This window comes from Elephantulus edwardii, unplaced genomic scaffold, assembly GCF_000299155.1.
Source record: "Elephantulus edwardii isolate Elephantulus edwardi_28Jun2011 unplaced genomic scaffold, EleEdw1.0 scaffold00117, whole genome shotgun sequence".
Taxonomy (NCBI): Eukaryota; Metazoa; Chordata; class Mammalia; order Macroscelidea; family Macroscelididae; genus Elephantulus; species Elephantulus edwardii.
Window position 1 is genome coordinate 9,902,438 of NW_006399867.1, and position 21,785 is coordinate 9,924,222.

At 45.4% G+C, this 21,785-nt stretch overlaps 1 protein-coding gene across 2 annotated transcripts in view; it reads right to left on the minus strand.

Moving 5' to 3' along the window:
* Window positions 1-2,985: 2,985 nt before the first annotated feature.
* The window catches only part of NOMO1 (NODAL modulator 1), a 68,356-nt gene continuing 49,556 nt past the window's right edge, over window positions 2,986-21,785 (minus strand). For both annotated transcript variants that reach the window (XM_006892668.1, XM_006892669.1), the window contains 9 exons: window positions 19,761-19,874; window positions 18,337-18,464; window positions 17,409-17,550; window positions 15,606-15,689; window positions 14,519-14,629; window positions 12,422-12,523; window positions 11,826-11,945; window positions 4,890-4,982; window positions 2,986-3,172 (listed from right to left, as the gene is read on the minus strand). In XM_006892668.1, coding sequence (XP_006892730.1) covers window positions 3,041-3,172; window positions 4,890-4,982; window positions 11,826-11,945; window positions 12,422-12,523; window positions 14,519-14,629; window positions 15,606-15,689; window positions 17,409-17,550; window positions 18,337-18,464; window positions 19,761-19,874 — 1,026 coding nt within the window. In that variant the 3' untranslated portion in view covers window positions 2,986-3,040. The remainder of the gene's footprint in view (window positions 3,173-4,889; window positions 4,983-11,825; window positions 11,946-12,421; window positions 12,524-14,518; window positions 14,630-15,605; window positions 15,690-17,408; window positions 17,551-18,336; window positions 18,465-19,760; window positions 19,875-21,785) is intronic.

The window sequence follows — 21,785 nt, forward strand, 5'->3', positions numbered from 1 at the left end:
CATAACAAAGCCACAGAGAACAACGACGTCCCCATGTCTGCCATAGTATGGGCAGTCATGGAAAACATCAGGCTGAGGAAAGTCAGTTAGTTACAAAAGGACAGCCATGGTGTGATCTCATTTATATCAAATAAGCAACCATGTTGTTATGTGCCATCGAGTTGCCTGTGACTCATGGCAACCCTGTGTACAACAGCCCTGACGCCTGCCCTGTTCTCAGCCAATCTCGCTGACTGACACACCCACCCCCATTATTCTAGTTACTGTATCAGTCCACCTTATCCAGGGTTTTCCTCTCCTGCGCTGTCCCTTCACCCTTCCAAGCATGATGTCATTCTCCAAGGACTGGGCCATCCTGGCCACCGTGCTCAAATTATGTTAGACAAAGCTTCAAAATCCTAGCCTCCAAGGAGAAACTCTGTTTCACTCTCTCAGAAACAGACCTATTTGTTTTCTTGGTCATGCATGGTACATTCAAGCCTCTTCTCCAGCACCAAAATTCGAAAGCATCAATTTTTCTGTCAACCTTAGTCATCTGTCCAGTTCTCTGATGCAAAGAAAGTAACTGTGAAGACCATGGCCTGGATCAGGTACCCCTTAGTCTCTAGACTGTTATCATTGCTTCTCATTATTCTGGGAAGGTCCCTGACAGCAGATTTAATGTAATTCATCCTTTGATTTCTTGACTGCCAATGCCAAGAGTATTTTGATTTATGGAGCCAAGCAAGCTGTGATTGTTAACTATCTCAATCTCTTCAACATCCATCATGGTGCTCCCAATTGGCTCAGTGGTGAGAAACTTTGTCAAAGCAAATATACAGAAAGGTTAATCCAAATTACCAAAGGCAGGAGAGAAAGACGAGAAAGTGTTTGCTTGGGGGACACAGAGTTTATGTCAATAGTAGTAGAATAGTTTGGAAAAGAATGGCAAGAATAGTTGAACACTCAAAGTCTGTAATCAGTGTCAATGAACTGTACTTGTAGAAATTGCTATATCGGAATAAAATTTTAAATGTGTATTTTCACAAAAGCACTCGTAAGATCAGTGAAATGGTTAACACTGCAAAGGCCACTTGGGTACAGCAGCTTCCAAGGTGCCCATGAAGAGCCAGAGAGTCCTTCAAGCCCAACAAAGCCTTCCACCTTAGTTTTACCTTCTCTATTCTTGTCTTAACAGACTCAAGTATCACATCCCAGAAGCCGCGCCAAGTCCAGTTCTCTGTGCTCCCGTGACCCCATGAGCTTTTTCCACCAAGACCCTCAGCTCACTGAACTCCAGTCTGTTTCCTGATTAATCTTCCTCTTGAACAATGGGCGGTCTTCTTGGTGAAGGCAGGAACCGAGGCCCACGTGCTCATGGACACACACATTCACTCACTGCTGTTTCCACACAAGTATCTGTAGGTACTGCAAGTATAAGTAAGGCTGGTGAGGAGTACACAGGTATGAAATTCTGGAAACAGCCGAGCCATAGCCAAATGCCATGAGGGAATGAGTCACTGGGGTTGGGGACATAGAACCACAGTCACAGGGGACATCAAGGTCAAATAGGACCACAGGCACAGAGGATATCAAGTTCAAACAGAACCACAGTCACAGGCACATCTAGGCCAAACACAACCACAGTCACACGGGATATCAAGGTCAAATAGGACCACAGTCACAGGGGACATCAAGGTCAAACAGGACCACAGTCACAGGGCACATCTAGGTCAAATACAACCAGTCACAGGGGATAACAAGGTCAAATAGGACCATAGTCACAGGGGATATCAAGGTCAAATACAACCACACAGGGGCTATCAAGGTCAAATACAACCACACTCACAGGGGATATCAAGGCCAACTAGGACCACAGTCACAGGGCACATCAACGTCAAACAGGACCACAATCTCAGGGCACATCAAGGTCAAATAGAACCACAGTCACAGGGGATATCAAGGTCAACTAGGACCACAGTCACAGGGCACATCAAGGTCAAAGGGCAAAGAACAGCACTCTATGTCCCACCTTGATGAGTTCTGAGACTTAAAAGCCAGCAAGCAGCCACTTAAGAGAAACTGTATTTAAATTGTTAAATGGAAAACTAATTTGCCCTTTAAATGTCACTTCACTTGCTGCCAGCTTCACTCAGGACTCCTATCTGTCCCGTGTTGTTGTTGTTGTGTACTGTCAAGTCAGGATGGACTCACAGCTAACCCTCTGGCAGGTTTTCAAGGGCTGTAAACCACACAAGAGCTGGATGTCCATCTTTCTCCCATGGAGTACCTGCTGGACTCGAACAGTGTGCCTTTGGGTTGACAGCACAGTTCCTTCCCAATCGGCCACAAAAGCTCCCCACAGGCACCTCCGTTTGTGGCCCCAGCATTATGCTAATGTCATGAGAAAAATGTGTGAGACGAGCTAAAAAAACCAAGGAGGATGTCATTTTACCAAGACTGGTGGCCTTGTAAGGGCTGTGGAGCCAACTCAAGGGGAAACGGTCTGGATCCACCAGCTGCTCAGAGGGACAAAGATGGACAATCTCCTCCCGTGAGACTTACTGTCCCTGAAAATCTGCTGGAGGGTCAGCTATGAGTCAGCTCTGACTGAAAGGTGCACAACACACACTCCTAACCATGGCCACAGGCTGCTGAGGTTTCCAGCATGACTTCCAGACGCAACGGGAAGTTAAAGGAAAAGGTAAATGCAAAGGGACTTCGCTGTGGAACAAGAAACCATGTTTATTGGGATTCTTCTTGCAAACGAATGCTGAAAATCAAGACGTACATTCTCACATCGCCAACAGAGCTTCGGACGCTTCTTGGGCAAAAATAACAACAATAATAAATTATCTGCAACTCCGAAAATAAACTGTGCTCAGTTGAGTGACAAGAAGGTCCAATCATCACATTGCTTCAGGGGCCACCACAGGGGAGAGGACATGGGCAGCGACGGGGCCCGCATGGTCACCAGACCAGTTCCTCAGACACAAGCCAGGGGGCGCCGGTGCCCAGGCGGCGGCCCGTCCCCAGCGCACTCTCAGCCGCCCCGCCGCCCTCACGTCCGCCGCGTCTTCTGTTTCTTGGTTTGTCTTTTCACATCTTCGGGGCCGTTGCTGTCAGAGGCGGTCTGGCCGAGGGCACGGACTCCCTGCAGTCGGCTCGTCAACTGCAGCAGCAAAGGGATGAGCTGGAGGAAGAGGAGAAGGAGTGAGACAGATAGAGATGGGCGGGCGAGGAGGGCGGGCCTTTCTGAGGGCCACACACCAATCAGCACTCTCCCTCCTGCAAGGCCACACCCACCGTGGGTACCAGGGCACCAGAGTGCCCCCACAGGTGAGTGGGTATCTCAGTGAACATCACCGGGAGTACTTAAAAAGGTTAACAAGGAAGGGAGTCTGGAGGGAAGGTCGAGGTAGCACCTGTGATGCCTGGCATCACCTTATGGAAAGGAGCGCAGCCTTTGGTCCAGATTCCTGAGCTCCTTGAGGATGGGCTCCTCTGGGCTGGGACGCACCTGGTTATACACCAAGGCTGGCTCATCTGACAGGCTGAAGCACAGAGCTTGTCGGTGGAGGGCCAAGAGGGAGGACACAGCACACGAGAAGCCCTCCCTCACCTGAATGGAGAGCCCTTGCACGCTCAGAGTTGTGTACGGAATAGTGTCCAGCGGCGCTGGCTACAGTGACTTCAAAAGATGCAGTGAGAATGTGCAGAAGCTGAGGTGAAAGGCTGAGCCCAGGAAACAGGGAGCCACAAGAGTGGGGACACCCCAAAGGGGGCGTCCTGAGAGCAGCAGCACTTCAGGAACTGTGATGATGCTGGCCTAGCGCAGCGCAGCCTGAAGCAAGCAGGGCCCTCTCGGAGCCACCCCGGAGCCTCTGCTGGATGACGGACAAAGGCAGAGTCTGCTCTCTGCTCCAAGTCCCTTCATCCATTTCTCCTGCGTTACTTCATCACAGCCTGGAATCCCATGAATCTTAGGTTAACACCAAACTGCATCCTGAACCGCACCCCATACCTCTGTGCTTGTTGTTGGTTTTGTGTGCCAGAGAGTCGGAACCGACCCACAGCTGACCCTCCGGCGGGTTTTCAGAGGCAGTTAATTGCACAGGAGGAGACTGCCCATCCTTCTCTCGTGAACCGGTAGCCTCAAACTGTGCGCCTTTTGAATTGCAGCGCAGCTTCTTGCCACTAAGCCACCAGAGCTCATACTTCTGTGTTTACCGAATTAATTCTGTGTTACCCCAAAAAGCTACATGATCATGAGTCTAGTCTGTGAGTTCTGTGTGCACTGTTACCAAATTCAGCAGTGAAATATCAAGTGCCCTGGAGGAGCCGCTGGTGTGAGAAGTAATGGGCCAGAGGGAAACAGGAGCTGCACCTGACCCTCACCTCACAAACATCAGCATAAATTGCTTATGATCTGTTCCAACCCTAAAATTCTCTAACTTCTGGACACAATCCAAGTGTCTATCAACATGGATAAAATTTGATAACATTTATCAAAACGGGTAAACTGAAGGTGGTCTATTTTTCACATGGACTATCATTTGACCAAGAAGAAGACTAAAGCTCTAACACATCTGACAACAGAGATGAGCCCTGAAGACACACACGCTCAGCGGAAGCCGCCAGATACAAAGGTGCAGCGTTGGGTGGGATCCTATTGTGTAATGGAAACAATTTGTGTTGAGAGGAATGGAAAAACTTGGAAACAAGGCAAAGCAGTGTACATGGAATAAATGTCACTAAAATGTACACTTAGAACTTCTCTGGCAAATTTTAAGTAGACGTATTTGATCACCACATCTGTTTTAACTGTGTAATTTCTACGACGCTGGTCATTTTCAAGCAGCCCTCGGTGGCACACCCTTCCTTTCTCATGCAGTCTGGGAACTCCCTACCTTATCATGGTTGTAACCAGCCAGCAGAACGAGCAGCGTCAGAGGCAGAGCAATGTAGGATCCTTGGGCAATGTCTTGCTCAGGCAATTTTCTCTGCAAATACCAAGAAAAGGCATTAATGCACAGTCATTTCTCCAATTTGTCTACCATCCTCAGTTGCACTGCTATGATCTGCTCAGACCTCCAAATCAGCTACCCAAAGACATTCCAGTATCCGTGCAATCCACGCTCTCGCTATCCAATGTGAGGAACTGAAATAACTTGGGTCAATTTTCAGGTGAATTACCTACTATCCAAAGCTCAGGAACAAACACCTTCCAATGACAAGGTGTTCCTCCCGCTGAATTTATCCTATTCAATCTGAGAACTGAAGAGACCTGGACAGCAGGGAATCTTTATGGCTAAGAAGTAATAGGAGTTTCATTTTACTGAGTCCCCAATACGTTCACGGACATTTTCCTAGCAGGCTGCCAAGGACCCACTGTTCCAGACACTGGGCAGATGGTCCCAGAGATGACAACTGAAGAGGAAGCCAAGTGGCCCGCTGCCTGAGGCTTGGCAGCCCGCGCCTCTCTCCCGAAAATCCTCCACCACCAAGCTGGTTCTGACTCACAGCAAGCCCCTGTTGGTGTTCGGAGGCCGTAAACTTAACGAAAGGAGGCTGTCTCATCATCCTGCAGACTGGGTGGTGGGCTCCAAGTGCTGACCTTTCAGTTAGCAGACCAACACTCAATCTGCTATGCCACAAAGGACCTCTTTTCTTCTTACAGAACTCTCCAACTGGCATACTGATGCCACTTCCCTGAGAACAGGTATGTTCATGGGATTGTAGCCAATCACACACAGACATGCTCGGGGTACGATCCACGCTGTGGCCCAGGACAAATGGTGAGGCCTGCCTTCTTGCTGGATGGACAGCATGCAGACCAGCACTGTGGACTGCTCTGGACTGCCCACTGCTAGATACAGGACATGGGGGGGAAACCTTCATCTTGTTAAATCCTCTGGAATTCTGGGTCTCTGGACAGGGAGCTGAACCCACACCTGCCCTGCCTGAGCAAAGGAAACAAGTTAATTAAATGAGACCTTTCAGATTATGGTCACACAAGTTAAGGGGCCAAAGCATGGCTTCTCAAAGGGCGATCTGGGGGCCACCTGTTGAGGAGGTTTACAAGATCAGCGCTTATTTCATAGGTGTACTCTGCCGGCGTTCGCCTTTAGCCTCCTCCTTCTCTCCTAAGTCCACACCCGAGTTTTCCAGAGGCTGTGTGACATGATGGTATCACTGGTGACAGCTAACTGAATGTGTGGGCTGCGGATTCTTGTATTTCCTACATTTTTCAGTTTTAATGTCTATAAATAAATACAGAGAACTAAAACTACATAAATAAGAGCAGTTAGAGATCATTTCTTTTTGAAGAATTTTTAAGAAGTCCTAAAGCCAGATCATTTGAGAACCGCTGAAGAGTGATGAAGGTCCTTATCACCCAAGACAGTGGAAGCAGGATGGGATGGTCCTTCAGTAAACGGAACAACAAGGACTGCTAACCACCTCAACTTCCTATTTCTGTATTTTTAAAATGTCTTAGATCTCAGCTTATTTTCCATGAAGTTATATGCCCCATTAAAAGCTTAGGCCATTCTGGTGGCTTAGTGGTAAGGAATTGTGCTGCCAATCCAAAGAAACATGGTTCAATCCCACCAGCTGCCCTGAGAGAGGACGATGGGCAATTGCCTCCCATGTGATTTACCGCCTCTGAAAATCTCCTGCTGGAGGGTCAGCTATGAGTCAGTTCTGACTCATCTGCACCTAACAGGAGTAAGACACACCCACTTGGATGGCCATTATTAAAAAATCAGAAAATAAAATTATTAGTGAGAATGGGAAAACTGGCATTCTCATGCAATGCTGCTGAAAATTTTAAATGGTGCAGCCCCTGTGGAAAATAGTCTGGCAATTTCTCCAAACAGTGAACATGAAATTACCCTCTGACTTGGAAATCCAGTCCTAGGTGTACAAACAAGAGACTTGAGAGTGGGGACTCTAAGACAGCACTGTTCACAAGAGGCAGAGACAATCCAAGGGTTCAGAACAGATTAACGGACCAGAAAAACGTGGTGCATCTGGACAGTCAACTTGGCCATTCCCAGGAATGCACACTCCCACCAGCAGCTCCAGGGAGGCGCTTGCCTGACCACCACCAGCAGCGTCCTGAAGCTCCTGACACCTGCTGCCTGTGCCCTCTGGACTCAGGTGAGCCCCCAGAACGTCAGGGTCCGTGCCTGTCATGCCTTCACAGGGACTTCGCACGCTCCTCGGGGTCTTGACGTGCCCCTCACAGAGACAGTTTCCTGTGTGCTTGTTTCCAGCACTTTCTAATTAGGACTGGGGAACAAGGAAGAGCTTCCTCCTGGGGTCTCAGGAAAAACGCTCTACTTCAAGCAAGACTGTCCTGTGCTCTGAGAACTGTAAGACCACTCCTCAGAGAAGCCTGGGAAGCCAGCTGTGGTTCCGGCCCATCCCTACGCTCGAGATGGTGACCCTGGGCTGGCCACAACTGTCCAAGTCCCCATCTCTTCATCTCTGAATCTGCAATTATTTCTGCCAACTTCCGTGACAGAACGCTTTTTTAAAATTTTATATTGGTCTGTACACAAAATTCATATACATTGTGTTTAATTCATATACATTGTGCTTCACACACTCCTTCATTCACATTGTGTTTCATTCCCAGACATTGTGTTTTATAAAACTAATCACCACTGACATATGCCCACTGTCACCTTGTCTTTTTGGGTTTCTGGTGGATCTTTCCTAACTCCTTCACTCCCTCTCTTCAGTCACCAAACTCTGTGACCCCATGATTTCCCCCCTCTTCACTCTCAGGCCCCTGACCTCCTGGACTTTTACACACATCTTACTAGTTATCCTTCTACTTTTACAATAATGGTCTCGTGCAGTATTTATCCTTGTGAGACTGAGTTCATTCAGCATAATGGTCACTAGCCTCTCCCACGTTATATATTATTTTTCAAAATCATTGCTCCTGAGTGCCGCATAGTACTCCATCGTGTGAATGTACCATACTTTCTCAACGCATTCATTTGGTGATGGACATTTGGGCTGTTTCTATTTTCTTGCTATTGTGAATAATGCTGCTATAAATTTCAGTGTACAAATCTCCAAGTATTGCAGGGCCTCCACAAGAAAAATACTGGTAATTACAATTACAAAATGGGCAAAGACATGGAAAGACTTTTCACAGAGGAAGACAGTGAGATGGTCAACAGACACATGAAGAAATGCTCACAATCACTAGCAATAAAAGAGATGCATAACAAAACCACAATGAGATAACACTTCACCCCAGTAGCAGTGGCAAAGTTTAATAGGACAGAAAGCAATAAATGTTGGAGAGAGATTGGAATGCTCACACACTGTTGGTGGGACTATAAAACGGTACAACTACTCGAGAAGATAGTTTGGCATTTCCTTAAAAAGCTGAACATAAAAATCCCCTATGACCCAGCTACTCCACAGCAAGGAATATACTCCAAGAAAAATAGAGCTGAGATACAGAATGCTTTTTCAAAGCACTGAACAGTAACTGCATGACATGCTGTCCAGTGCCACTGAGTCAATTCCAATACCAAACAACATTTGAGGACACAGCAGAACCACTCCATCGTTTCAAAAGCTGGCCATCTTCCCAGAGGCCAACTGCAGCATCTTTCCTTCACTGAGCGTCTGGTCAGTTCAAACCACTGAATTTTCTATTAATAACTGAACACTTTAATCACTAGGCCAAATTAGGAAACAATCTTTGACATACTCAGAAAATTTCCAAATCAGTGGAGATTTCAGTGTAAAAAATGAATGAAACCACACAAGTACCAAAAGAAAAGAAAATGTGAGTCTTCTAAAACCTAAAAGAAAAAAAAAATCTTCCTAATCATGATTCAAAATCTAGAAGCGATAAAGAAATAATCGACATGTTTAACACAAAAATAAAATTAAAGCAATTGTTCCGTAAGATAAATTACAAGCAGGGAAATCACAAAAGGTTAATATCCTTAATCGACAAAGAGTTTCTAAAACAAGAGATAAATGCAGCTCCTCACACCATAGGAAATGGGTTTCAGAAATCGACTGACAGCTTACAGGGAAGGAAATACAAATAATTCTTAACAATATGAAAAGATAAGAAAGATGCAAATAACTACATCAAGATGCCACTTCTTTTCTATTAGAATGTGAAAGTTCAAAAATCTGTCAGCATGCTGTTAGCAACAGCAATGAGAGGAATTTGGCAACATTGTACACAGTTACAGACGTGTTCACCCTTTGATCCTCCATCTCCACTTCTAACATCTATTCTGAAGATGAAATGCAGAAATATGTACACAGAAGGCAATTCACAAAAGGCGTAAATATAATAGTAACCACCACCAAAAATACCAAGAAATCTGGTGTATCTAAATGACAGAGAGGTACACAGCTACAAAACGAATAAAGAGTGTCTAAATCTATCTATATACAAATATAACTATGTTGTTGTTATTGTTAAGTGCTGGTAAGTAAACTCTGACCCATCAAGACTGTACATATTGTAGAGTAAAATACTGCTTGGTCTTGATACTGAGCTTCTTCAACATCTCTCTGCACAGACACAGATGATTTGCTTTGTGTGTATTCCATACAGCAAGACCCACATGGATAGTTACCATTTATGTTGTTGAATAAGATAGCAGAGACAAGGCAGTCACCAGTCGCAGAAAATTCGATCATGAGCTGCCCAATGCCGTCACCAAGGCCCTATGTCCTTCTCCCTTCTTCTTTATCTCCAGCTTTGCATTCCAATCACTAGTAATTATCAACACATCCTGAGGGCACGTTGACCAACATCCAACTACAGAAGCCGGAAGGAATCTCCAATTTCTTCATCTTTGACATCAGTGGGTGGTGTGTGGATTTGAATTATGGTCATATTAACTGGTCTTCCTTGTAGGGGAATGGCTATTATTCTACCATTGACAGTGCTATACTTCAAGATCAGTCTTGAAATGTTCTTGACAATGAACGTGCCCTCATTCCTCTTTGTAGTAGAGTGTATACTGGTCTCATTCCAAACGTCTACTATAGGTTGATCTCAGCTCACTAAGGCCTGTGGATATTGCTCTTCATGCATTCCATTCCAGGTTATGAGAACTTACTTTTTCTAGATTCATACTTCATAGTCTCACAGTCCAGCTTCTAGTCAATATTTGCAGTTCTCTCTTCTCATCCTGAATTGTGGCATAGCAGCAAATGAAGGCCCAGGAACCTTGTTCTGCGTGTTATTTGAGGTAGATTCTACACTGAAGAGGGTGCTCTTCCCCAGTCTGAGTGCCTGCCATCTGAGGGGCTCACCTTCCGGAACTGTATCAGGGGACGTGCCACTATTCATAAATTCATAAGGTTTTCAGTGGCCAGAATTCTTCAGAAGCAGACAACCTACCCTTCTTCCTGTTCTGTCTCCGAATAGAAGCTCCATCGATGCCTGCCCACCATAGGTGACCCTAATACTTGAAATGCCAGTGACAGATTCTAGGATCACAGAAACGTGCCATGTCACCAAACTGAAAGTGGTAAAAATATAAACACCTACAAGCCTATTATTCATAGATCAACAGATACTGCTCTATATAGTTACCTGTACATAAAATTCCTTCTCTTCCCATTGAAAATGGCCTAGAAATAATGATCCAGTAGGCACGAGGCCAGACTATTTGGTTTTTTATGTCAATCCCTGGGCTCCACTCTTGTCCTCATAGGTTCAGGACGAGCAGATCCTGGATTTGTTTGTGCTGCCAATGATGTGGTTATTTAGCTAACTTTGGGAACCATCAATCTAAACCATCATCTCATAAAAATGAAAGTGGTGTGTGTTTTGTTCCGTTACTGGTTACAGTCTGTTCATCTGTCTGATGCAAAACCCAGTTAAGATCCACATTTCCCAACTGGTTGAGAAATTTATTAAGTTTCTTTGAATTTAGGTTTTTGGTTTTGGGTGTTTTTTTTTTTAGTTTTTAATTTTAGGAGGGGTTTTTTTCCTTTTCTATTTGTCTTGGAAGCAGGAGTGGCATCCACTTCCATAACAGCTTGCCTCCAGAAACCCTATGAACCTGGAGAGAGGATGAAAGGCACCCAAGCATTGAGGACTCTCCTTCATAGGGTCGCTATGAGTCACTTGCCGACTCGACGGCACTTAACAACAAACAATGTATTTGTAGTTGTTGTTGATTGCCTCTAAGTCGAGCATGACTCACAGTGACCCGATGAACAAAAGGCCTGAAGCCCTTCTAAAATTATCAACATTTATTAAAGTTCATAGAGTTTTCAGAGGCATGTTTATTTAGGAAGTGGATGCCACTCCTGCTTCCAAATATTTGTAGAAGAAATCAGATTTCAGATTTTTTATCCAGGAGAGTCTCACCACTTAAAGGTGACTGAAGTGTCATTTTCATGCTCCCATGTCCTCTGTATTACCTGTAAGTTCGGAGTTGGTTCTGAAGGTTCCAGATCTCCATGACTTATCTCCTAGAACCACCAATTATGAAGGAACTTTCTCTCTGTCTGTCTGTCTCTCACTCTCTCACACACACACACACACACACACACACACACAGAGCCCCAGCCTTTCCCAAACCAGGGGAAGTCAATGAACCCCTCTCAGTGCCCATTTCCTCCTCACAGGGAACTGGAGGCATCAATCCTTGAAAAGTAGCAGAGGGTTTGAGGAAATGCAGAATGTGCGAGTGACCCAGACCCGATGCTGACCGCCCTTTGACAGCATCCTCCACCGGAGGCCCGGCCCGGAGGCCGGAGCCCGCATTGCGCAGCTTTAACTGCTCTCCCCCCTCCCACTTCTGTTTTTAACTCCCTCTCACACTTACCGTGGGATTAAAAATCAAAGTGATGTGTTTATGGTAGCCAACAGCAGTGAAAGAGACTTGAGGCAAGACATAGTCGTACTGGGACCTGGGGAGCGTGGAGTCCAACACAACAACATAGTTCTGTACGTAAATGTAAAGAAAGAAAAGGGTCATTTTAGAAAGGTTGTGTTTGGCAAAATAATACACAGCAATAATGTAAAGACTTTGCCTTAAATACGAGGGTTCCTCAAAAAGTGCATGAATTTATACATGTTCACATGCGTACTTCTCCCTCACACGCAAGCGCCCTCAGCCACTGAGAGCTCCTATTAACAACATTTAATGGTGGTTACTTCTGCATGAGGGGATTACGGCTGCTTTTCATTTCTTCCCAAACCCCCTGCTGCGAATGCATGTCCTTTTATAAAGAGAAAAACAGCTAATTAAGAAACACTAATCCCCTCAGAGCCCAATCTCCTTTGATTCAGAGGACACCACTCCAACCAGTTCTGGAGAACGGTATCTGCGAGGAAAGCAGAAGAACCATGTTTCCTTGAAACTCAAAAGTGGAATTATTCACGACGAAGCTGTCACCAGCGCTGAGCCCCCGCCATTACCTCGCTGTCCCTGAGCAGGGGCGGGAAGTGGAAGAAGAGGGACTGGCCGAGAGACACTGTCTGGATTGGATTGTCGAGGTTCTCGCTTTTGTAAAGCTTTACCTGGAAGAGAAACAGAACAGGGCGTGCCCATGACACTAAAACCCGATAAACATTTCCTCTCACTCGTCCCCAGGACAGCTCCTCTCTTGGGGACGGGAGGTGGAATCTTGGGAAACACGGTTATCTGAATGAGAAACCATGCTTCCCTGACAGGCGCTACATAATGCATTCCCTCCATCAGCTCAGATTCTTCTAACATGCCACACATTGAAATGCAAGGTTTTAAATAGGCCCTAATCTCAGTTATCACTCAAAAGAATAATAATAGTTATTATAAGGATGTTAAAAAAAAAATAGCTGTCAACATTTGTTGAGTAGCTATAATACCCCAGGCATGCAACAGGCTCTTTGAATCACCAATGAGTGAAAACAGGTATTATTATTATCCCCACAGAAAGCCGGAGAAAAAGACAGCGGAGGTAGGACCCATACATGGCAGAGTGTGGGGCTGAGTCCACGTGATGCTGGGCCTTGCCCACCTTGTCCTGTCTCCCCAAAATGATGTGGTCTTTTAATTCCACCTGGGGCACTTGATTCTCTGGGCTGCCTTAAGAAGCAGTACAGTGTCTGGCCTTTATTTCTCGGGGGCCTGGGTCCGCTGCCCGTTTTGACAGCTTGTGCACTGGAGTATGAGCAAGAGGAAGGTACATGCAGCCTGTCTAAAGACTGTGAGATGGCATCCTGCACCTGCCGTAGAGAATGTCAGAGAGCCCTGGTCCAGCGCCCAAGCTAATGCTGTGTGCATATTATGGCACAGAAGACAAGGGTCCTAGATTCAAGACCTGGGAGCCACAGTCCAGACCAGGCCATGGCAAATACCACTTCTAGAGGAATTGGGGGGGGGGGGGGAAATTGTGCAACAATGAATGAATGGAAATTCAAGGCTTAAGGCTTCTGTAAACTTTCATTAAAATTTCAATAAAACAAACAAAAAACCAAATACAACTTCTACATTCAAGGACAGGGTTTGTCATTGAATTAAATGTGTGTTCTTTTGCTCTGAAGAGGATTTAAAACTAAATTTTAATTCATCATCCATCTTTAACAATCAAAGAACTGCAAATAATTCTAATTTCCCATTTATCAAGAACTTAGGAAATGGTACCAACTCTGAGCTGGAAATTTAAGATGGCAGCAACACAATGGCTGTCCCCATTCCCTCCACCCCACCCTCCCGACAAGACATGGTTTCTCTAGTTTGTCTCAAAACCCATCCAGCCTTCCTCACTTACACTCTCATGCTGCCCGCCTGCAAATCTCCACACAGGTTTGCAAGCCCAGGACTTAAGGGTAGTTAGCAGGTCAATTCACACCTAAACTGATGCTCTCAATCAAGCCACATCCCAAACTGTACATAAAACTGAACAAGCTCTGAGCAATACATGCCCACAGCGATTCTTTAACAATGTCTAAGGGATTGCAGGGCATTTTATAAGTATTTCTTCCCTAACTACAAACATGGAAATTTTGTTACAGGTGGAAGAGGCTTCAAGTGCTCATGGAGTCCAATACCCTGAGTTCACAAGAGGAGGAACTCAAGGCACATGGGCCTGAAGTGATCTCCCCAAGGCCACACGGTGATAGGGACAGGAAAAGCCCAGCCTGCCTGGCTTGAGTGCACACCATCTTCATTCCAGACAGATCTTATAAATTATGAGGCACTTTGTCTTAAGACTCATTCCATGTTAGACTATAGACTGGAATGATTAGTCCCTGGGCTTTTGCAACACTCACTCCAAAGACAAACTGCTGGGAAAACAGTGGTCTGAAATCAGCCCACATTTCTCTCAGCTGCTCAGCAATCGCTCTCCTGAATACATGCTATGACCAGAGGGTCTTCAATCCCCACACTAGCCCTCAGCAGGCAGCACTTGGCAGAACGTCCACACTCAGTGCTTAAAGCAAGGGCCAGACACACGCACAAAAGCCTCTTCTTCGTGTTAACGCCAGAAGGTATGAAATACTTTCCCCTTAGAAAGCTGGTCTCGAGCTTACCCACAAGGTTGGAAGATACTCAGAGGAAGTGATCACATTGCCACTTAAATCAAATTGATTAATCTGCCGGAAAACTATGATGTTTATATCATCGATGTCATTGTTCCCGACCTGGAAAAAGAGGAACACTGAAGGTGAGAAAGCTGGAGGAGGAAAAGCTGGCTGTTGGGTGGTCTGAGACCCACTTCAGAGCTAATGGCACTTAACTGCATTAAGTGAGAAGAGTTTGCATGGAAGTAACTAAGGGCGCAAACTGCTGCCAGGTGGGCGATACCTGGCTTGCCAGATTGTGAGACCTCGGACTCCACACTTCTTTCCTTTATATCTGCCTGGCCTGGTCCACATTACTGCTATGACCCTGACCTCATCACCCTTGTAGGGAAATAGTTGAGCTGTAAGGCATTTTTGTGTGAGATGCAGCTACCCCATCCCTTTCTAATGCTGGATGCCAGAGAAATACATGAAAACAGACATAGATAGATGGATGGAAGAAAGACAGACAGACAGAAAGACAGAAAGTCAGTCTCTCTCTTCCACCCAAGTCCTTGAGTCCAACAAATTGAGTTGCTCAGGAAAGACTTCAAATGGGCCTGGCCATCACCATGAACTGGAGGCAGATGGACCTGGCCATATCCTGGAACTGGAGCTGGCCTCTGTAGGGGTCAGTTTAGCTAAGTCATGATCTTGATTATTAAGGGACTCTGCTCACCAAATGGAATAAATCTGAGCAACTGAATATAAGACTAGATGGTCTTGCTACCAATTAAGCCCACTAAGCTCCCTGTTCCTATACTTCTCACTCTCAAGACCCCTGGAGAATAATCATCTAGGCTTACATGGCAAGGGGAGGTGGGGGGAAAGCAAGAGTTCAAATTTCTTTTCTGAACACATGACAGAATCGCTGTTCCTTAAAACCCCCACTCACATAAGATGCTACATGTGAAGATGTCACAGTTCTTAAGAAGACCCTTAATTAGGATTCCAAGCGACCCCCACAACACTTGAAATGCAGCCAGAGAAGTTCTAAAATATTTCTCATCAAGGAAGCAATCATATTAAGATTCAGCAGAAGCATTTAATAGCTTACCTCAATGGCCCGATGGTGGGGGAGGGCCCGCTCAATGTGATCATTCCCTTCTGCCTTGAGCTGAACGTGGTATACACACCCCGGCTGCAAACGAAACCAGCAGTCAAATCTCCAGAAAGAGTGTGTTCATATGAAACTCGACCAAAGCCTGGTCTGATCGCACATGGACACCACGATGGGAATACCTCCTCCCATTTCATTTTCCCCTCTGTAACAGGTCAACCCTCTTGAAAGGATCATCTTTAAAAGCCGCTGCAGCATATTCATAAGAGGTGGACTCAACCCAAGAGTTCATCAACAAATGTATAAAACGGAAATGCTTTATCTACACAATGGGCTATTATTCTGTTATCAACAGGTATCAAGGGATGACAGAGCTACAACAAGGATGAGTATTAAAAATACTATACTCATTGAAATAAATCAGACACAAGAGGGCAAATATTAGGAAGCTCTGGTGGCGCAAGAAGCTGCACTACAATCTCAAAGGCACATGGTTTGAATCCACTAGATGCTCTGCTGGAGAAGGAGGGGTAATCTCCTCCTGATCTGATCTGACGGTACACACACAAAAAATAGAAAATAAAACAAAAAAAAAAAATAGGGCAAATATTGTATGATCTCATTGGGAGGAAATATCTAGAATAGGTGGATGCATAGAAACAAAAGTTTATCAATGGTTACAAAGGACTGTGGAGAGGGGAGAGACAAGGGTATTGCTTAAGAGACATGGAATTTCCACTGGGGGCCACAAAAACTTTTGGAAATCGATATTGGTAATGCCTGCGCAGCACGGTGAACGTCACTGAACTGCACACTTCACAGTTTCAAAGGTTACAATGGTTCTTTTTTTGTTATATATATTTTAAGGTTTTTGAAAAGCAATCCTGATAAAGAGAGATTTATTTCAAGTTCTGCAACTGATTTCATCTCAATTCTTCTACCCAGGGAACATTTTATTTAGTTTTGCATTTGCAAACTCCAAGCACGGTGCTCGCCCTCTCCTCGCTGCTAACTAGTCTTTCTCTCGACCTGTACGTAAGCACTGTGGCATCTGGATCTAAAAGGCAAGAAGCCAAACCCCACATCCTAATGGCTCAAATCCCGACAGGATATCCTACAGCAGACCGTTCTCCTGGTGACGGCTAACGTGCACACTAAATACTTAAGGAATGAAAGGACCAACAAATAACAATTGAGTGGGGCGGGGGGAAGCACCACAAATGTCACCAGTTCCCCAAAATTTGTTTTTGTCTGGCACACACAAAGAAGCTGCAGGGGGTTTCTGATTTATCGTTTTTCACAGATAGCTAATATTTTAAATCAAGCGTTTTCACATGGAAATCTGAGTTTCTAAGTTCTCTTTTAAAAACTTAAACTCCTTCACAATATTGAGCCTGTCTTTCCATTCAGCAGTAATGGACTGGATTGGGTGGTACCTGCCCCCGTCCATAGTTCACGCCCACTCTAACCCACCACACTCCTCATGACTCCCTATTGTGTACCATCCTCACTCGGGGACCCACAGGCATTTATTTAGTTTGACATCGTTGACTTCGTTGACTTAAGCCATAGCCACCAAGTGGTGCACCAAAATCATCGTTGCCAAACTTTATTTTAGTCACAGGATCCCAAAACAGCAAGTCAGGTGGGTAAAAAGCAAGTTGTGTCCACTGAGATGGGGGTGGAGAGGTTCTGATCCCTTGTCAATCACATTCCCAGAACTTCTGGAGGCACCAGAACATATTTCTGCATAGTATGAAAAACAGATATCCACTAACAAAACATTCCCAAGAGTCTCACCAGCAAGCCACGTAACCTAAACTTCCCCTCTTCGTCTGTCACGGTGTCTTCTCCGTAAATACTACAGTCGTTCTGTCCCACAGCTTCCACGGCCACGCCCTGTTCTGGTTCTCCATTTAAAGAAGACACTGTGCCGTAGCAACTGAAATGATAAGAAACAAAGCGTTATATCCGGGTGGTTTCCTAAAACACACAAAGGAGCCCAGGGATAGCGTCCCACATTTACCAACACTGGACGGTACAAAGCTGTCCAGGGGAGAATTATGCCCTGGGCAACTGCTCAAGCTGTGCCACGTCCAACACGGCCTCCCAGCTGAGGGAAAGGCCGTCATTCATTCCTCTTTCCCCACATTCTAAAGGGAGCACCAGAAAATGATAAAAAAAGGCTCAATTTTATTTTATTCTAATTTTTCTAGATTTTAAGGAATAAAGTACTCTAGAAAAAGAAAATAAATCACTAGCCCTTTTATGCTATATGTTCTTTTATTCCACATATCTCACCTAAAACATGTACTCTCTGTGTGTTAAGTGACATTTTACATGTACTATATAAGGCAGGGATATGCAGACACATACAAATGTGTGCATAAATAGTGGCATGTGTTTACCAAACCCACTGCCAGTGAGCTGAGACAGGAACAGGAGGACTCCGCCACTGGACACACCTTTCAATATTCTTAATTTTACCCAAGTGAAGGCATTTCTTTCCAGTTTTGACTTCAAAGCTAAAACTTTTAAAAACTGAAATTCAAGAATTTCAGACATCAGCTTGATTCAGGAACCTGGTGACTGAACCACCGGTTTCAGAGGGATTAGAAGGAAAGGGCAGCAGTCACAACCCTCCTGACCTTTGACCGCAGCTCCCTTGCCTCTCAAAATAAAGCGGCCGGGGGACTGGAGGGCGTCCTGCCAGCCGGGCGCTACTCACCTGTAGGCCGTGCGGTACCCAGTGATGGTGATACGCAGGTTCTGTCCCTCCTGCACCTCGATCATCTGGGAGGACGGCTCAAAGCGGAACTCCTTCATCATAGGCTTAAAGTAATACTGCCCAGGGCTCTGCGAGAGACAAGCACAACATCTGCATCTAGAGATGTGTCTCCAGTCACGAAGGAGGACATTAAAGTTATGATCGGCCAGAATTACGCCACCAGAGCCGCAAGGCTTCCTAATCCAACAGAAAGGGTAGCCCTCGCCCTACAGTAAATAACTGCACCAAAGCAATTCAACGATTCTAAAGACGGCAACGGTCCAGCAGTCAGTGAGGGAGAGGTGGGATGTGGTGAAGGCATATGTATTATTTTTACGTATACTGTCAAATCAGATCTGACTGGTACAGGAGGAGATTGCCCCCTCCTTCTCCAGCAGAGCATCTGGTGGGTGGTGAAGGCATATGAAGACACTAAGGCTCAGAGAGGAATCGGCCTGAGCTGACACAGAAAGTGACCAACGTTAGACCTGAGCTGGGTGTGCAGCCTACGAGCCGGTGATCTTTCGGAGGCCTCCCCGGAACAGTCCTTTTGTTCCCCTGATAAGTGTGCTAACTCACAAGGACTCCCTGTTGCCTGCCAGTCAGGCCCTCAGACCACATCTCACAGGGAAAACTAGTGCTAGTCCTGGCCATGCAGAGCCAGGTTCGAGGCCAGCCTGTGCGACTCCCTAGCCACTTCTTCTCTTGCCTCCCAATGCTTTTTCTTTCTTGTGAGAAAGGTGTCGCCAGGCCACTTCTTGTGCCTCTTAGAAGCCAGAAACAGGCACAGCAAAGGAGTCCCGAAGAAGCAACACCGACAGCAGCCAGGCTAACTCAGTCCACTTGTGCCCACCCCACTACCAGCAGTGGCATCTCCTACAGGCTGAACATCAAAAGACCCAGGGAAGAATGCAGGAGGCAGGGCTGCTGTCCCTTTGCTTCTGGGCTCATGGACGCGCAGGAGCCTCTGAACTAAGGAAAGTGACATGGGAGCCTGGCTTCCTGCCACCATCTCAGCCTAGACTCCAGTGATGTCTGCGGCTTTGCAACAAATAAAGAACACCAAATGCAACCTGACACTTTGCAATGTGACGCCACCGTGGGAGCCCAGGGTCTAAGAGAGCCACTGTGCCCAGGGGTCATTAATTACATTGTCCTAGGGACAAGTAGGTGACCAGGAAGTGAGAAGTGTGCGTGGAAGGTAACATGAATCAGTGGCATTTAAGTTCTAGTATGAACAAGACTCTAATTACATCCAATCCCTAATGAAATGTAAACCATTCGAGTTGGTCTTCTGTTCTCACATTGTCAAGTAAATAATACACAAGCCCAGTGCGTTCCATCCCCATGCTCTGGGGACAACAGGTCACAGAAGGACACCTCACCAGGTTTGAGAAGGTCAGAATGCCATTGTCCTGAGTCAGGAGGTTGGAACGAAACACGCCACCACTGAGGGACAGGAGGACCCCAGGGAGGGGCTGGTCATCTTCTGCTTTTATCTGGGGGTGTAAAGAACAGCCAAGGTTAAGTCACAGAAGCAAGAGGGTATTATTTCACAAATCAAGAGGTAATTGTGCTGTCACTCATGGTATCCCATGCGTTCTTCATATCAGGCTTAACTAATGTTGATGGGATGGTGCGTTCAGCCTTCCAGAATTCTCTGTGTCCACAAAGCCTCGATGTACACTGAATATGCTGCCGACAGACAGGCAATGTTCTGGGCTGGTGTGGAGAATGAGACAAGCCAATGCTATATAAGTAATTCTGAAAGTTACCTCCCCCTCAAAAATTTACCCTGCGGGCTGTCCACAGACAACAGTCTCACTGTTTAATGGCTAAATAACATTTTAAACAGGTCAGCACCCACAACGTGAGAGCCAGCCACCTATTTGATTTGTGGAAAAGAAGATGCAATCTCAATGCCTCCCTTGTGTGTTTCTCTGTTTCAGAACATTATTATCACTGCTATTATTTGATCCCCAGGAATAGAACTGTAGCACCAGAAAGACACTACCCAATTGCACTGCAAAGTCGTGATAACCATTTAGAGTCTCATAAATTACCTGTATGCGTAGGAAAACACCCCATCAACAAAATATGGAGAATGTCTTTACTTTTTTTATGCATAAACCATTCTTTGCCCTTTTTGTAATAGTCAACAAACCCAACTTATTACTGTACAGTCAGAAGTCAGAACCACCTCTCAGCTGATTTTCAGAGGCTGTAAACTGCAGGGGGAAAGTACGCTCATCTTTCTCCTGAGGAGTAGCTGGGTGGATTCGAACTGGTCACCGCTGGATTAGCAATGTAGCTCCCTACCCACTAGGCCACCAGAGCTCCCTTTATATAATACTGGAATTTTAAAATATTTGTTCTTTCCTGACGGGCTTACTTCACTCAGCATATAGTCCTCTAGATTCATCCTTGCTACATCATATTTCACAAATTCTTCATTATTCTTTAGTTTTGCTTACTATTCTATTGAGTCTATGACCTGTTTCTCAATCTATTCATATCTTTCTATGAGAGTTTTGTACCATATTTTTCTCCCACTGTATCAGGAACCTTCTACTGTGATCTCTTTCAGAGCAATCGGTAGTAAGTTCCTCTGGTGCCAGGGTCATGGAGCCCGAAATGTACCCGGCCCTACAGTCCTACAAACCAACTGTTACGAGGTGCTGTCCAACGGACTACAATTCATAGCAACCTTACACACAACAGATCAAAACTCTACAACGAATGAATGGAAATCCAAAATCTCTGTAAATGTTCATTAAAATTGATAAGATAAAATTTAAAAAAAAACAAACATGAAAACTCTGCGTGATTCAGTGCCACTGCCTTTGTCTCCCTCTCTTCGGTAGATAAGCTCATTTTTGCAGCTACTACATCAATTCATCTCACTGACGTCTTCTCTCCTTTTCTGACCCTCTACTCTTTCTAACACGATATCCTTCTGCACGTACTCCTGATAAGATGCCCAGAGTACATGAGACAGTCTGAGGACCCTCATTTCTAAGGAACATTCTAACCGTGCTTCTCCCAAAACATACTTATTTGTTCTTCTGACAACTCCACAATCCAAAGCCATCAATTCTTCTTTGTTCTTTATTCACTGTCTCATTATCAGATACACATGAAGAAACAGGATTAAGACAAAAATCTGGCTTGGGCCGGGTACAACTTAGTCTTTAAAGTGACAACCACGCTCGTTAATACTTTAAACAGGTCTTTGGCAGCTGATTTGCCTGCTGCCATACAATCATTTGACTTCCCACCAGCGTTTCCATGAGTCTTGATTGTTGTTGTTGTTGTTATGTGCCATCGAGTCATTTGCAACTCATAGCGACCCTATGTACAACAGCCTTAAACTGTGCTCTATCCTGTGCCAATCTCATTGCCTCTGACAC